This window comes from Solanum dulcamara, chromosome 3 (assembly GCF_947179165.1).
Source record: "Solanum dulcamara chromosome 3, daSolDulc1.2, whole genome shotgun sequence".
NCBI classification, from domain to species: Eukaryota; Viridiplantae; Streptophyta; class Magnoliopsida; order Solanales; family Solanaceae; genus Solanum; species Solanum dulcamara.
The window spans coordinates 81,378,191-81,396,152 of record NC_077239.1 but is presented as its reverse complement, the minus strand read 5'-3'; the positions used below and the strand labels follow the sequence as shown (position 1 = coordinate 81,396,152).

The 17,962-nt window shown below is 30.0% G+C and overlaps 3 protein-coding genes across 3 annotated transcripts; 1 reads left to right on the top strand and 2 right to left on the bottom strand.

Annotated features, from left to right (window-relative positions):
* Positions 1–2,504: 2,504 nt before the first annotated feature.
* Positions 2,505–4,444, bottom strand: LOC129883326 (6,7,8-trihydroxycoumarin synthase-like). The gene is made up of 2 exons (XM_055957974.1): positions 3,485–4,444; positions 2,505–3,225 (listed from the first exon to the last, which is right to left on the bottom strand). Exons 1-2 carry the CDS (start codon positions 4,364–4,366, stop codon positions 2,617–2,619), a joined length of 1,491 nt encoding a protein of 496 aa, XP_055813949.1. The 5' UTR covers positions 4,367–4,444; the 3' UTR covers positions 2,505–2,616.
* Positions 4,445–6,316: 1,872 nt separating this feature from the next.
* On the bottom strand, positions 6,317–7,988 carry LOC129881936 (6,7,8-trihydroxycoumarin synthase-like). Its single transcript, XM_055956049.1, has 2 exons — positions 7,107–7,988; positions 6,317–6,948 (listed from the first exon to the last, which is right to left on the bottom strand). Exons 1-2 carry the CDS (start codon positions 7,986–7,988, stop codon positions 6,340–6,342), a joined length of 1,491 nt encoding a protein of 496 aa, XP_055812024.1. The 3' UTR covers positions 6,317–6,339.
* An 8,088-nt stretch (positions 7,989–16,076) lies between these two features.
* Positions 16,077–17,906, top strand: LOC129881935 (6,7,8-trihydroxycoumarin synthase-like). The gene is made up of 3 exons (XM_055956048.1): positions 16,077–16,958; positions 17,075–17,510; positions 17,672–17,906. The coding sequence occupies exons 1-3, from the start codon at positions 16,077–16,079 to the stop codon at positions 17,842–17,844; spliced, it is 1,491 nt and encodes a 496-aa protein (XP_055812023.1). The 3' UTR covers positions 17,845–17,906.
* The last annotated feature ends 56 nt before the right edge of the window (positions 17,907–17,962 follow it).

The following is a 17,962-nucleotide window of genomic DNA, read 5'->3' as shown; positions in this document are numbered from 1 at the left end:
TCTATTAAGTAGTTAAGTTAACTATATAAAATATTGTATTTCTTTTAATTATATGCGTCAACTTCAAGTAAAAAATTACTGAGGTTTTATAGTTTATTAAGATGAATGCGTATAATTAAAAAAAACAATATATTTAATTTGATTTACTTAACTATTTAATAGATGAATGAAAATCACACATAACTTATTTTTAAAAAATTGAATTAAAAATGTCTAATTTGTTGTAAAATAAGCAAAATAAAGCGGAGAGAATAAGAGAAAAGAGAATAAGAGAAAAAAAAGAGAGCAAAAGTAGAGTTATTGCCATTTAAATATTTTCTTTCTGTATATTTTTTTTCTAGGTTCATTTTGTTGTCAAAATTGGTTTTTTATAGATAGCAAAAATATACAATATACTAAAAAAATATGGACAATTTGCCAAGCTATGATTTGTCCACTATCTTCCAAATGGGTGGATCCCTCGTGTAAGAGGACATCCAATTTCTAACATAATTGAGATAGGAAAGAGAAACTGATATAGTGAATTCCTAATATTTGTATTTTAGTATCAATTAAATATCAGCCATTGATTCTATATAAATGATGTGACATGGTCTTAGCTAACCATTGAATAATAGAAAAAAGGATTTCAACCTCAATCCTAATCATATAATATACTTATAAAGTGGAAAATGTGAAAGTGAAGTGGGACCAAATATTTGTGGTGGAATAATGGAAGTAATTATCTTTTCCATGCAACTTGTTAATTTCTTCCTCTACAAACCACTCATCTTTTTTCCTGGATATTTTTTAAGGTTGAAACAAGAAATCTTCAAAAAAAAAAAAATTGTATCATGGAAGGTGATTAGATAGGACATAGCACAGTTACAACTTATCGATGACATGATCTTAAATAAGAGGGGGTGAAAGACCCATATTAGGATAGAAGACTAGTACACAATCCCGTTATTCCTTTTTATTAATAGGCGCATCAGTGCACTATAATTTCTTATGTTCTGATTTCTGTTATTATTTATTACTTTCTATACTTTGATTATTCTGTTTTATCTCTGTCACTTTCGTTATTTGATCTCTCATATATGTCTTATCTATCCTCTTTTTATGCTTTTATGCTTTTATTGAGCCAAGGGTCTTTCGAAAACAACCATCTTATTTTGATAGAAGTAAGGTCTACATACACTTTACCCTTTTCAGACCCCATATTATGAGATTTCACCGAATTATTGTTGTTGTACAAGTCATGGGAGGTGAAATAGAAAACTCAGATTGTCCCAAAATAGAAGCTTAGTGACCTCTTTTCACAGTTGGCAATTTTGATTTTTCTCATAAAATTAGGCACCTTTGTTATTTTTCATAAAATATGGCTGTCCTCAGCTAGCTAGCAATCAATATTATGCACAATTTCAACATCTTTGACTGAATAAATATCTTGTAGGGAAAATGGCGCACCTAATCCTCAATTATGGATAACTGCTATATCTTGATACTTGTAAGAAATGATTTAAGTATATTCTATTTTTATTAATTGACTTGTGTGTTTTTGTTTCTTTTATATTGAAAATGTTACATTTAAACTATTTTCTAGAGTTATATTTCCGTTAAATATAAAGTAACAATACAAATCTTAATATAAAACACAGGTAACTAAATGATGTGATGATATACGAATCAATAAATTTGAAAAGATTCACGAGCATAGAAATTAAATTAGAGTTGCATTTCAATTAATTGAAGGTTAAATATTGATATGATTTGGGTTCTATGCCAGCGGAATAATTGATAATAAACTAACTAATGAAACTAATAAAATAGAATTTAAATAGGATTAATCAGTATTTTAAGAGGCGCGAGTGCGAGATTGGTCGCTTTACCTAATACAATGCGAGGCGTAAGATTTGAGGCGCTAGGTGTAAGCATGAATCTTTAATTTTTAATATTTTATAAACTAATATAACAGAAATGGATATTAAGAAAAGTAGTATTAACATTTTAAGAAAATTTACAGTAAGTGGAAATGTATATAGAAATGCATCATCTTATTTTCTTATTCGAATTGACAGAGGAAATAACAAAAACAAAGGAAAGGGAAAAATCTTATTCTATAAGGGAAACAATATGAAAAGTAGAATCCTACCCAAAAAAATGAAAAAACAATTTGTCCTCCTTGGAAAGAAATAGTAAATTCTTTTTGCTTCCATCCTTACTCAGCTAGTGGCATGATGGTCCTGAACCTCACTCTACACGTTGAGGTTTCTAGTTTGAAACTCGTTGGGTACGTTTCTCATGGAATTACACTAAATATATATATATATATATATATATATATATATATATATATATATATATATATATTATATTCTATTCAGTAAGACATCTCGAAATTAAGGCATAACAATTTCACCTTACAAAATAATATTATCCTTGCAACCTTTTAAGATTTATATTCATTTCATTATTCAAAGTTTGGGTCACGTCATCTTTTATCTATGAAACAAACAGAGCAGTACTAGAGAACTAAAAGAAAATTCTAATATACCAAAAGAGGCGAAGGCTGAAATCAACTTGATATGTATACATAATTCGAGTCGAAAATCATATTATTGTTTGGAGTGTAATTTAGAAATATTGTTTAGGGACAAGACAAAGATCATTTTTCTTATGCATGGTGGTTCCAGGCCTAACATCTGTGTCAATGTCCTCTTTTTTCATCCCATAAGGTAATTCCCAATCAAATGCATAAAGAAGATTTGATAATGCAAGTTCCATGGATGTAACCCCAAGTGTAATCCCTGGGCAACTTCTTCGACCTGCTCCAAATGGAATCAACTCAAAATCTTGGCCCTTGAAATCAATATCGTTATTCAAGAATCTTTCAGGCATAAATTTTTCTGGATTTTCCCATATTTCAGGATCTCGCGCAATTGCCCATGGGTTCACCTGAATAATAGTTCCTGGCTGAATTTCATACCCTTCTAGTGTGGATTTTTTCATTGTTTCTCTTGGTATTAAGAGTGGAGCTGGTGGATATAATCTTAATGTCTCTTTTATCACTGCTTTGAAATAAGGCATGTTTTGGATATCATCTTCATTCACAATGCCTTTGTTCCCAATTGTTTTTCTTATTTCTTCTTGCACTTTCTTCATGGCTTTTGGATTCTTTATCAAGGCCGTCATTGCCCATTCTACTGCAGCCGCGCTAGGGTCTGATCCAGCAACGAACACATTCTACACAAAAATTTGTTCTATGTATTAGATATGTGGCAAAATTAATCAATCATGTTGGGCCGTATTAAATTATGACCCGTCATTTGACCTACCTTAACCTAACTCATTTTGACTTAGAACTAATTTTGAATGGGTTGGATCAATAACTCATGCTGAGCCATCCATATTTAATCCAACTAGTCCATTTTTTCACCTCTATGTTTATCTAGACGTACACATGTAATGTAGAAGTAGGTAGGTTAAAGACAGGGAGAATTACCATGAGTATTCCTTTGATATCATCCAAAGTGAGATCAGTTGGAGTTGATTGCTCTTTCTTCAGTTGTAGCAAAAGATCAAGAATATCTCCTTCCATGGATTTTGGCCTATTGGGATTCTGATGCTGCTCAATGAGTTCTTCGTAAAACTCATCCAAATCATTGAAAATTTTCTCAAGTCTATCTGTCAATCCAGTAAGTTTATCAATCCGACTTAAAGAAGGAAAAAAATCAGACACAAAAAAGCTGACGGACATAGCTTGAGCTTCAGGTAAAAGATAATCGAATCTCTTCCTTTCATGTCCTTCTTCATCAAACCTAACACCAAAAGCAACTCTACAAATAATTGTACTAGTAAGTGAAACCATTAAATTGCTCAAATTGGTGATTTGAGAATTAGCAGCTTGTTGAGATATTTTCTTCATCATTCGTGAGACTTCATCTTCGCGAATTGGACTAAAAGATTGCACTTTCTTGAGACTAAATAGATGAAGAACACATATTTTTCGCCTTTCCCTCCAATGATCATTGTAAGGTGCAAAGCCAATATCATGTCCATTGTAAGCCAATTTTTGTTGACCAAGCAGAGAAGGTCTACTACAAAATACTAAATCTTGTGTCTTGAGTACTTCTTTTGCCAATTTTGTTGAAGAAATTACAACTATTGGAGTAGAACCTAGTTTCAATGAGAAGATTTTTCCATATTTCTTGGAAAGTTTCCAAAAATAGACATGAGGGGCTAAACTATCATATTGATGCAAATTTCCAATGAATGGGAGGCCTATAGGACCAGGTGGCAGATTGTTTCTTCCACTCTTTGTGGCATTAGGAAGAAGAAAAATAAGAAGGATAGGAAAGGCTAGACAGAGTAGAAAGAGTATCATTTTGTTGTCCAACTTCACCAAATAATACTCAATTGAAATGTCTCTATTTGTACATAAATATACATATTAAGATGAAAATGATATTTGTGTTCTAGCAATCAATATTTTACACATTTCAAAACATTTGTCAGGCATAGATTAGATAGCATTACCCAAAGGCTAATATAGCGTGAATGAACAAATATCTTCTAGGGATAATGACTTCTAATGGTCAAAGTCCTTTTGAATATACTACTTAATTATTTATCATAGCTATAATTGTAAAAAGTTATTGCTCGCCACTAACCTTTCTTCCTATTTACTAGTAAACCACTTCCGGATTCGTATACTACCATATTTTTTCGTTTTCCCCAATTATATAAATAGTGTCTCTCTCTCATCCTAATTTTCTTACTGATTTTTCTCCTTAATTCACTCAAGCGCAATAAGATTTCAAATTTCAGAAACTTCGTGTCAAGGATTGTCCAAGAGGCAATGGAGCATGGATCGATCCCCGTGTAACTGGAATCAATTGTGGTCGTTTTGTTTACTGGAAAATTTGAGTATACAACTGATCAGCAGAACCTTAGAAGAATGACAGGTTGAAACGAGATATTGGTACTTCCTCTAAATTAAGGATTTACATTATCAGCTTAATATATGGTTATTGTAACATGTGGTCTGTCTTCTTTTTCAAATATATGGTTCCTCTTGTTGTATATGTATAATTAAGAGAATTACAGTTACTATAGGCCTGCCATTCACTGTGAATTTGCATCAAAATTTACACCAGGTCCAATAGGTAATCAGATTCATTGGACCTAGATTTTTAGAACAAAACTACCAAAACAAGGAATTAGAGTAAATCATATCATTTGCTCGAATGTCCCTATTTTGGGGTGGTGTTTAATTTTTAGGAAAAATTATCTGAGATGACAAACATTACTAGTTTATTACTTCATATATGTATAGTTTTATTTTATTACCATTCGTGGGTATATTTTGCTGAGATTTGTTATAATTCATTTGTATATTTCGCTATATAGTTCATGTACAACGTTTGTATAATTCGCTATACAATTTGCAGTGTTTGTATATTTTGGTATACAAATAATTCGTGGGTACAACATTTGTATATAATTTGCTATACAATTCGCAATTTTTGTATATCGTTTGTATATTTTGCTATACAATTCGTGTACAACGTTTGTATAATTCACTATACAATTCGCAGTGTTTGTATATTTCGGTATACAAATAATTCGTGGGTATAACGTTTGTATAATTCGCTATACAATTTACAGTTTTTGTATAACGTTTGTATATTTTGCTATACAATTCGTGTACAATATTTGTATAATTTACTATACAATTAGCAGTGTTTGTATATTTCGGTATTCAATTCGTGTACAACGTTAGTATAATGGAAAACATAAATTTGTCATTATAAGTAATTAGGGAAACTATACTCATATGGAGTTATTATGCTTAAAGGATTTGTCATATATGAAATTTTCCCTAATTTTTATCATTCGTAATTTTAAGTAACAAAAAAGCAACCTACAATATTCTCGAAAAAACAAACAAATAAAAATCGCTCGGCATAAGTTCGATTCCAAATCCACACTTGGTATAACAAGTTATACTGTTTAATTCCGATAGAAGCATAATTAGTTCTGTTTCAAAACCCGCAAATTATATCATAAATGGCATAACGTAGTTCGTATAAAACTTATGCCAACAATCTTTTGTAATAACTATACTTATAATATAAAACCAATTAATACACCAGCTTAACTAAGATCCATTGAATAGTGTCAAATAAACAGAGTAGTGGATCACTAAAAGAAAGTCCTAACTATATCAAATTGATTATATAAGTTCAAGGGATAATTATAAGGAGAAGCATATCGTGATTTCAAGATTTAAAGTTGATATGATTTATTATTAAAAAAAAAAAAAAAACTCGCCTTAGATTTACATCTGAGTATAATCTAAAAATAACTTTTAGGGATAAGACAAAGTTCATTTTTCTTATGCATGGTAATTCCAGACCTAACATTTGTGTCAATGTCCTCTTTTTTCATCCCATGAGGCAACTCCCAATCAAATGCATAAAGAAGATTTGACAATGCAAGTTCCATGGATGCAACTCCAAGTGCAATCCCTGGGCATCCTCTTCTTCCTGCTCCAAATGGAATTAGCTCATAGTCTTGTCCCTTGAAATCAATGTCACTATTCAAGAATCTCTCAGGCATAAATTCTTCTGGATTTTCCCATATTTCAGGGTCCCTTGCAATTGCCCATGCGTTAACATGAACTATAGTTCCTACCTGAATTTCATATCCTTCAAGTGTGGATTTTTTCATTGATTCTCTTGGCACTAGAAGTGGAACTGGTGGATATAATCTAAATACCTCTTTTACCACTACTTTGAAATAAGGCATATTTTGTATATCATCCTCATTCACAATGCCTTTGTTCCCAATTGATTTTCTAATTTCTTGTTGGACTTTCTTCATGGCTTTTGGATTCTTCATCAAGGCTGTCATTGCCCATACTACTCCAGCTGCGCTAGTATCTGATCCAGCAACTAAAACATTCTATACAAGGAAATTATCAAATAATATAAGCAAATAATTTAATAAAAATAAATAGCTATTAGATTATTTCAAAAAATAGCAACATAAAAAGGGAGGGGAGTTTCAGGACATGTGGATGTATTGTGTATCACAGGTCTGTTTAAGACATGGGAAATTACCATTAGAAGTCCTTTTATATCCTCCAAAGTGAGGTCAATTGGTATTGATTGCTGTTTCTTCAATTGAAGCAAAAGATCAACAATATCTCCTTCCATGGATTTTGGCCTGTTGGGATTGTGATGTTTCTCAATAATATCTTCATAAAACTCATTCAAATCTTTGAAATTTCTGTCAAGTCTATCTGTCAATCCAGTAAATTTATCAATCCAACTTAAAGAAGGAAAAAAATCAGACACAAAAAAGGTAGCCATCATAGCTTGAGCCTCAGCTAAAAGATAATCAAATCTCTTTCTTTCTTGTGCTTCTTCATCAAACCTAACACCAAAAGCAACTCTACAAATAATTGTACTTGTTAATGAAATCATTAAATTGCTTAAATTTGTAATTTGAGAAGACGCAGCTTGTTGAGATATTTTCTTGATCATTCTTGAGACTTCATCTTCACGAATTGGACTAAATAATTGCACTTTCTTGAGACTAAATAATTGAAGCACACAAATTTTCCTCATTTCTCTCCAATAGTCATTGTAAGGTGCAAAGACTATGTCACGACCGTTGTAAGACAATTTTTGTTGGCCAAGAATAGAAGGTCTACTACAATATACTAAATCTTGTGTCTTCAATACTTCTTTTGCTAATTTTGCTGAAGAAACTACAACCATTGGAGTAGAAACAAGTTTCAATGAGAATATTTCTCCATATTTCTTGGAAAGTTTCCAAAAATATAGATGAGGAGTCAAACTATCAAATTGATGCAAATTTCCAATGAATGGAAGGCCTATAGGACCTGGTGGCAGATTGTTCTTCCCACTCTTTTTGGCTTTAGGAAGAAGAAAAATAAGAATGATAGGAAGGGCTAGAAAGAGTAGAAAGAGCATCATTTTTTGTCTAATTGCCTAGGTATAGTCACTTCTTGTGTCTTTATATAAAGGGAATTAGAGAAAATTACCAGTGAAAGTTACACATTTTGCTGCTCAACAAAAACTATTTACAGTCGCTAATTAATATACATATATTACATATCTGACGGTTACTTTTTAAAAAAAACGAAAATAGCTATTTAAGTTAATCTCCCCAATTCCAAAGTTTCCCCTTAGGTTTCACTTTGAAACATTAATTTCTCTTCTGATGTATGACATTACACTTATTTATTGTCGTTTGTAACAAATCTTTTTAACTACTAATATACTTTCTTATTTACTATAAGTACTTGTTTATAGCTTCATACTTTGAAGAGCGACTTAGATATTTAGTAGATGCTTTTCATCCCATCCAAGAATTCTTTCCTTTTACGTAATTGAAGTTTTCATGTTTTGTTTTTTTTTTTGCTAGAGGATTTCACAACCATATATAATGTTGAACAAAATGGAAATACGAAAATGAAGTGGGAGCTATTATCACACATGCGAACCTTGACACTATAAGTACACAGGTCACGACGATTCATGAAAGTGACACAACAAAATCAGAAGATATTAATCAAAAGGGCAAAGAGGTAAATATATTTTTCAATTTTGCATATCCCTTGTTAAAATGTGGTGCAGTCTAACAAATGATGCATATATACATATGTTAACGAAAAGGGTAACTATGCACCACTTGTTAAATAGAAGGGTTATATGTGCACCACTTCCTTTAATGAGGGGTATTTTTTGTTCTAAATCGTAAAGTTAAAAAATATATTTTCCTTTTTTTCCTAATCTAAATTATCGTTCACCCATTACTTGTATATATATATATTAGGTGTATATAACCGTGTAAAATCTACGATTAAAATAATTAAATCATAAATCTATCTGGTTATTTTGGTAAAGATCTCAAAAAATTATTGGCCACGAAAATTAAGGCTTGAAATCTAACAATTTCGTCGAAAATATCATCCTCTTGAGTCACATCAATGAAAATAGTGAAAGGAAAACTAATATACATGGCCCAAAGCCAATGTATATTAAGATAACGGCAAAACATTATGTAAAGTAGAATCAGTATACATCCCTAACACTATTACTATCAGGCGGTTCATCCGAACCTACTTCGACGAAAAATTATACTATTTATATATGATTAAAATTACTATCAATAATGAGAGCTTGTTCCCATTTAATCATTGAACATAATGATCAAGTTTTAAGTTTTGTACTGGTTAATGATTCATTCATTTGTTAATCGATCTTCATTTTAATTCGCTTAAATTTAATTCATAAAAAGTTAAATTGATTTGGACTAAGTATAGTGGCAGAATCATATGTATCCAAGGTATGGATGTCAACTTACATGCTTCACTGAATAGTTTTATTGTATAAATACTCTGTTTGGATCCTCTTGATTTCGTCCCATGTTTGACTTTTTATATTTTGACACTTCAATTCTTGGTAAAAATCATTATTCAGCCTACAAACGATGTAACTTGGTAATTAAATAAATTATAACAAAATGAATATAAAATTCAGAATTTGTGAGGGTTGGATTGATTGGGCTATGACTCATTATTTAAAGAAATTAGTTACTGTTCTTTTTTTGGTATTGCTTTTCGTATTAAATATATTGGCCAGATTTTTTTACTGTCTATTTCATTTTATATAATTATTTTGATTTGTTGTATTTAAAACCGTGAATCTTTGGGAAATATCCTCTCTACCTCCACGAGATAAGTATAATGTCTATATACACTATTCTTTTCACACTTCAATTATAAAATTACACTGAATATTTTATTGTTATTGTTGTTATGTTACTACGAGAAAGTGAAATTTGTTGCTGAGCATTTGGATGTCATCCAGGGCGGATCTAGTTACTAAATTCTTGTTTTTTTTTTGGTAGAAATAATTTCTATATTCATCCGGACACAATAACTCTGACCTGGATCATGTATATATATGTGTTAAGAAAATTAATACTTAACACGTACATAAGTAATAGATTTGTGAGATTTTACTAAGTATGTTGTTATTGTTATATAAGTAATAAATTACAATCCTAGTAAATTAAATGGAATGTCGTACAAAATTTTAGACTCTTATACTTTATGATATTACAATTGTACCCACATCATAATTATAAGATGTGGTACAAAATTTTAGACTCAATAGAATCGGTAACATTCAAAAGTGGATCCACGTACGATTTGAAATCATGAAATATTCCTACAAGATATATATAATACAACCAAAAAAATTGAATATTCAGTTTATATAAATAGGGTCCGAATAAAAATTATTGTATGTGTTCACATAAATCCATGTAGGGTTGTACAGGGCAAACCGATAAACCGCACTAAACTGACAAATCGAACCAAATCGAAAAAAAACCCGACTAGTGGTTTGGTTTGACTTCAAACCGAATCTAAACCGATCCAATTATAGATATAATACTTTTAAATTATGTTATACATAAAAATATTTACTAAAATATAATTTATAAATATTTTTTAAAATTTTTTCATAATTTCTGTTTTCTTTCTTACATTTAGATTTGGACTTGAGAAGCCCATCCAAATAATATATAAAAAAAGCTCATCTTATAAAGTTCAAACGGTGTTCTGCCTCCATCTTATTAATATTTTGTACTAGAACTCTTTTTAAGAAGCACTGCTCTGTATTTTTTTTTAGATACTATGAAAAATCTGAAAAAATCGAAAAAACCAGAAAAACCCAAGAAAAATTGATATCAAAAGACCTGACTTTTATTGGTTTGATTTGGTTTGGTTTATAGATTTAATAACCCGACACAAATGATTTAATTTGATTTGTAAAAAATCTGAACCAACCCAATCCATGTACACCCTTAAATTCATACATGACCGATCATCTAAACCTGTCCCTATATTCATATCTTAAATTCGTCTCTATCCGTCATCGCAAAATTGGAATTATTAGGCGTGCGCAGTAGCATATGATGATATACAAGACGTATTTATCCAAATTGGATATAGACTAATCTAATTAATCTAAAGTTAGCATAATACAATTGTACACATATCACTATTATAAGATCTATTTGCAATGACTCAAAGTCATTTTTGGAATTTTCTGAAAAAATGCCTTATATCTTAAAAGACATTTTTTTAATGTTTCATTAGGGAGTGAAAATATTATTATTTTTTAAAAAAAAAAACACAAAAGTACTCCATTATTTCAATTTATATATGAAATATTTCCTTTTAGTCTGTCTTAAAACATAATAATTTTATATTTTTAAAAATAATTAATTTAAAAAATTATTTTATTTTTAGTAAGTTGATTTATAATCACCCAAATTCTATCAATTCATTAAAATAATTTCTCAAAATGAACTCCGAATATATTAATTGTACTATTGAAGTTTAGGCAACTAGAAATACACAAAAAGTTATTGATACCTAGCAAAATAGACACTCATATTTGTACGGATTGTATATTTTTAAACATCTCCTATCACGTGTGTTTCTAACTCATCCTCATGTGAATAACCATTTCCGATTATTAAAATTAAGAATTCTCAAGTAGACATTTTAACTTGATCGAAATATACATATATTTTAAAAACCTTTAATCAATGTTACTCTTTCTAGAATGAATAACATATCAAACACGTTAGATAAATTACGTTATAACATTACCATCTTTATTATTCTTTTGAGATAAAAACTACCAAACACCATCAACTGAGAGATAAAATAAATTAAAAAATATTTAAGTCAATCAAACATGGAAATCATAAATACATATAAACATGCAATCCTAGATTTGAATGATAGAAGATTTACCTTATTGTTTGGTAAAGTTTTGCGGATTGTTCTTTGCATCTCTCGTTGAACTTGGATTGATCCATCTATGGATTTATCCAATGTATAAGTTCATGTCTCTTTTCCCCATGAATTTATTCTAGTAATGAAATGTTGCCTGTTTGGATTGGCTGGAAAAAAAAATAGCTTTTAAGTTAAAAAATAAAAAGTCAAACTAAAATGACTTTTAAGTCAAAAAAAATAATAGGGAGAGTCTTCTTTTGATTTTTAGCTTTTTCAAAGTCATTTTAAACTTATTTTAAGTTATTTTTAACCTTGTCAAACACTCTAAAAGCTAAAAATGACTTACAAGTAGGTTTGATCAACTTTTAAGTCAATCCAAATAGGCTCTATAACATTTATAGGGTTAGCTTTTGACTTAAAACTATCGACTTTTGGATTTAAGGGTCGTTTGGTTCATGTCTTTGATTAATCAATTTCAGCATAAAATTTTTCATAAGCTAATATGGTGTTTGGTCGATCGTATGAAAAAAATTGATCACCACATAAAAGTAAGCATCGTTTTATTGGCGGTATTAAATAATACTTACACTAAGTTATGCAAAATTTATATATTCTTTCATGTGGAATACAATGTGAAATATAAATACGTGGATTAGCAATTTGGGGATTAAACTATTTATAGACAAAATTACTCTTTCAAAGTAAGTAAATCGTATACAACATTCTCTTCATTATTAATCTTCATATAACAATATATTTATTATTAGGAATAGTTTAGAGTACTTCCCTCAGATTTGGCTTCATAATATAATATCTCTTGTGGTTTACGATATTACACATACCTTTTTTATTTTTATATTCTTGTAACAATTCTTGTAGCCTTTATTGTTAATTTGACAAATAACCATTAAAGAAGCTATATATAGATTATACATTCTACTACAAGAAACTATGAAATAAATATGAGGAAGGTAAAACGTAATATATTCACCAAGGTTGTCATGTACTTCATCTATTCATTTGGGAGTTTCTAATGATTTTCCAATCTCTTTTCTTTTTCCTCTTAATTTACATATTTTGTACAATAGTTTGGGACTTTGGGCCATGACAATGTTGGTGAAAAACTCAAAAGCCATAAAGAAAGTTGAAGCAGAAATTAGAAAATCAATTGAGAAACAAGGCATTGTAAATGAAAATGATACTAAAAACATGCCTTATTTTGCTTTGAAATAAGACATGTTTTAAGCACCACATCATAGATAGTAATTCTTATTTTATGCATGATTATATGTTTATCCATTTTAGTCTAATCTATTTTAAGAGTTTGCTTAGTAGGTATATATAGCTTGATAAGTATCGTCATACTAATTTATTTCAATATGAGGGGTGGGGTTGCTCCAATTTATATAAGAAGAACATATTCATTTTTTGTATCCCACCAATGTGGAATTTAACCCAATTCATATAAGTAGATCATTTTTTTATTCCATCGATGTGAAATTTAACTCTCCGTCACACGCTTAAAATTGCACATTTGGTGCATGAATAATATAATAGTGTCAAATACTATTAAATCATAAATTGGGATGAGTTTCGCTCTGATGTCATATAAAGAAATGGATTTTGGACCTAATCCAATATGAAAGTTAACTCATGAGAAAAAATTATCCAAGTCCATATAAGTAGGTCATATTTTCCTCATCCCATTGACGTGAGGCTTAACAAACACCCTATGAGGAGACCCCCTATCAAACCGATGTGGGGCATGCCCAGGGTTGTATATAAAGTGGGAGGCCCAACATCAGGAACAATAAATTTGAATGAGTCTGACTTTAATATCATAATAAATAAATGAATCTTAGGTGTAACTCAAATTCTAAAGTTAGCTCACAAGCTCAAAATCATAGAAGGAGATCCAAGGACCCTTATCCCACCGATGTAAAACTCCAACAAAAATATAGACATAAATTTAGCTAAACTCAATAACTTTTATTCAAACAATATTAAGAAGTTCATTTATATATATACTTAATTTGAACATAGATATAACACTAGAATCATCATTCAAATTCAGAACCTATAGATTTAATATGTTGGTGGCTTGGTGCCACGCCCCTCAACCCATTAAACCAAATGATATGTGACATAGAATTTCAAACTTGAGCTCCTAAAATTCTAACATAGATGGATTTAGTATTTAAAACTTATGGATTTTTTACAATAACTTCAAATTAATACTATAAATCTACAATAATAACTGGATTCCAATTAAATATTTACAATTATTTAATTTATTCAATATCTAAACAACAGCTATTAGAGTCACATAAATCTACAACCAACCTTCTTGATCTTGCTGCATTAAAATCCTAAATCCGGATCATTCCGTTTCAAATTTGGCTGTATTATGCGCAGTTGCATATGATTCTAGATATAGAAGACGTATATATACATGTTTAATTCAAGCGTCTAAATAAAATTTACTATCTAGTTTAAAAGTTTTTCAATGTATTATATCAATAAATATCTTTTTTATAGCATATTTCCTCTGTTCACTTTTACTTATCAACTATTTCAAAAATAGATTTTCACTTTTATTTGTCACTTTTAACATATAATAAAAAGACAATTAATTTTTTTTCATATGGTACCTTTTGTATTAATTACTTAATCTTCAAATTATTTTTTAAGACTTGTTACTATATATCAATTCCTATGATCATTATGGAATCATTATTAGTTCAAGAAGATAATTATAATTACTACAATGCTTTGGAAGATAATTACTACATTCTTAAAGAACATAAATTAAAAAATTCAAAGAGTTATGCATATCCAAAATTGCTGAGAAGTGTTATAACCTTATCCCTTTCTTGCTAAATCCCATATGGGGCGGACTCACGTGGAAAGGTCGGGTGCGTGTATCTGTTAATTTTGGAAAAAATATATATACTTTTGAAGAAATCATATCTGCTAGAATGAGTTATTTGGTTAGTGAGCTCTTTAGTCCTTGAGCTCAGGTGCGCAATCCGAGTTTGAGGCCTGGCTACATCATTTTTATGTCATTTAATTTATATATAAGTATATCAATTCTTTGAATGTTTAGTAAAATTTTCAGATGAGGCAATATTGTATGACATCGCTTTAATTAAATATGTATCTGCTTTTGATGTGTTCCCATTATTTTAAAATTCTAGATTCGTCTTTCAACAAGTCAATTCTTTGGGTTATAATAATGCATGCGAAAGATTAATGATAAGAGTTCTCAAGGCTAGCTAGCTTTATTTTATTACATTAAAATGACTAAATTATTTTTTTAAGTAGATTTTTTTAGGAATTACATAGTGTAGATGGTTAATTATTATTTTTTTCTATCCTTTTTTAATTTACAGAAATTCGTTAAAAACATAGTAATCTGGATACATTAATTCAGTAATCTGGATACATTAATTAGAGTTTTATGTATCAGGAGGTAACATTTAAAGCATGATACATTGAACATAGAAATAATCTATGAATCAGAATTAATTTATCCGGATTACTGAATTAATGTATCCAAATGAAAGAAGGAATTTTTGAAATTTTTCAAAATGGATGGAAATAATGAAAAATATGATAAATAAATGAGTGTAATTAGGTAATTCTTTTTTTTTTTAATGAACAAATCAGACACCTTAATTTAAGTATCATGAAAGGTTACTAAAATATTTTTTTATACAAAAGTTATTTAACTTTGCTTAAATATCAAAGAATGTGTCACTCAATTTCTATGATACTTAGACGAAAAGTAGTGATTTTTCTATGGTAAAGAAAATAGGATAGTAATTGTTGTGATGCTTAGTAAATTTTAGTGATTTTTTTGCTATAGAAAATCATTTTGTGACTTTTGTACGATAAATATGACTATCCATGAAATTAATCTCTGTTCAACCATGTGTTTTACTATACATGATTGCCGATGAAAATGCTGGTTACATATTATTTATTAGTATAAGAATTAAGTATACTTACGGGCCAGCATACACGTGATTATTTTTGTGTGTTATAATGAATGAACTTGCTTTGATAACATGTTGATCCCATGTCATTGCATACCTAAAAAGCTTCGAGATTAAATAGTGATGTCATTCTCAAATATCACTTTTTAAAATTGAAAACAAAAGTGTGTATAAAAGCAATTTAATTGAAGATCAATTTATAGGTGACATTTGAAGTTGCATTTGGCAGTGGAGACAACAAAATCATGATGTTCTTTCTATTCTTAGTAGCCCTTCCTATTATTTTCATTTTTCTTCTTCACAAAACCAAAATAAGTAGAAATACTTTTCTGCCACCAGGTCCTTTAGGTTTGCCAATCATTGGAAATTTGCATCAATATGATAGTTTAGCCCCTCAAATCTATTTTTGGAAACTTTCCAAAAAATATGGAAAAATCTTCTCACTGAAACTTGGTTCTACTCCAATAGTCGTAGTTTCTTCAGCAAAATTAGCAAAAGAAGTAATGAAGACTCAAGATTTAACATTTTGTAGTAGACCCTCTACTCTTTGCCAGCAAAAATTGTCTTACAATTGTAGTGACATAGTGTTTTCACCTTATAATGACTATTGGAGAGAAATTAGAAAAATTTGTTTGCTTCATTTATTTAGTCTCAAGAAAGTGCAATCTTTTAGTTCGATTCGTGAATATGAAGTTTCAAGAATGATCAAGAAAATATCTCAACAAGCTACCACTTCACAAATTACCAATTTGAGCAATATAGTGGTTTCACTAACAAGTACAACTATTTGTAGAGTTGCTTTTGGTATTAGGTTTGATGAAGAAGCACATGAAAAGAGGAGATTTGATGAGCTTTTACATGAGACTCAAGAAATGCTGGCCAGCTTCTTTGTCTCTGACTTTTTTCCTTCGTTAAGTTGGATTGATAAACTTACTGGAATGAAAAATAGACTTGAGAAGAATTTCAAGTATTTGGACGAGTTTTATGAAGAACTTATTGAGAAGCATGTTGATCCCAATAGGCCAAAATCTATGGAAGGGGACATTCTTGATATTTTGCTACAATTGAGCAAAGAACAATCAACTCCAATCAATCTCACTTTGGACAGTATTAAGGCAATTCTCATGGTAATTATTAAACTTAAATGTATCCACTCATAGCAGTTTGAATTTTTACGTATAATTCATTTGGGAATTATCTGATGATTTGAGAATCTCTTTTCTTTTCCCTATTAAATTTGTAGAATATATTTATTGCTGGGACGGACACTAGTGCAATTACAGTAGTTTGGGCCATGACAGCGTTGATGAAGAACCTGAAAGCCATGAAGAAAGTTCAAGCGGAAATTAGAAAATGGGTAAGGAAAAAAGGCATTGTAAATGAAGATGATATCCAGAATATGCCTTATCTCAAAGCAGTGATAAAGGAGACATTTAGGTTGTATCCACCCGTTCCAGTTCTAGTAGCAAGAGAGAGTATCGAAAATTCGATACTAGAAGGCTATAAAATTCCACCAAAAACAGTCGTTCGTGTTAACTATTGGGCTATTGCAAGAGATCCTGAGTACTGGAAAGATCCAGAAGAATTTATACCTGAGAGATTTTTAAATAATAGTATCGATTACAAGGGTCAAGATTTTGAGTTGATTCCATTTGGAGCAGGACGGAGAGGTTGCCCAGGTATTCAATGAAAATTTTTACAATACGTTCAATAGAACCCACAACTTTTAATTTTAACTATAGACTATTCATGAAAAATATGAAAAAGTAGAAATTTAATTATCATGTTTCGAATTACCCATATTTTCAAATAACTCAAAATCTTGAATTCGTCTTTGCAGGTATTACGCTTGGCGTTGCAATGGTGGAACTTATACTATCAAACCTTCTATATGCATTTGATTGGGAGTTACCTTTTGGAATGAAGATAGAAGATATCGACACAGACATTTTGCCTGGAATTACTATGCATAAGAAGAATGATCTTTGCCTTGTCCCTAATAATTATATGTAGACTACATTTAGTTTTAGCTCGTGCATGTGGAACAAAATTCAGAATAAGAATACGAATATTAATAAGAATGTTTCCCCCTTTCCATCTCTTATAAGTACTAATCATGCAATTGCCTTTT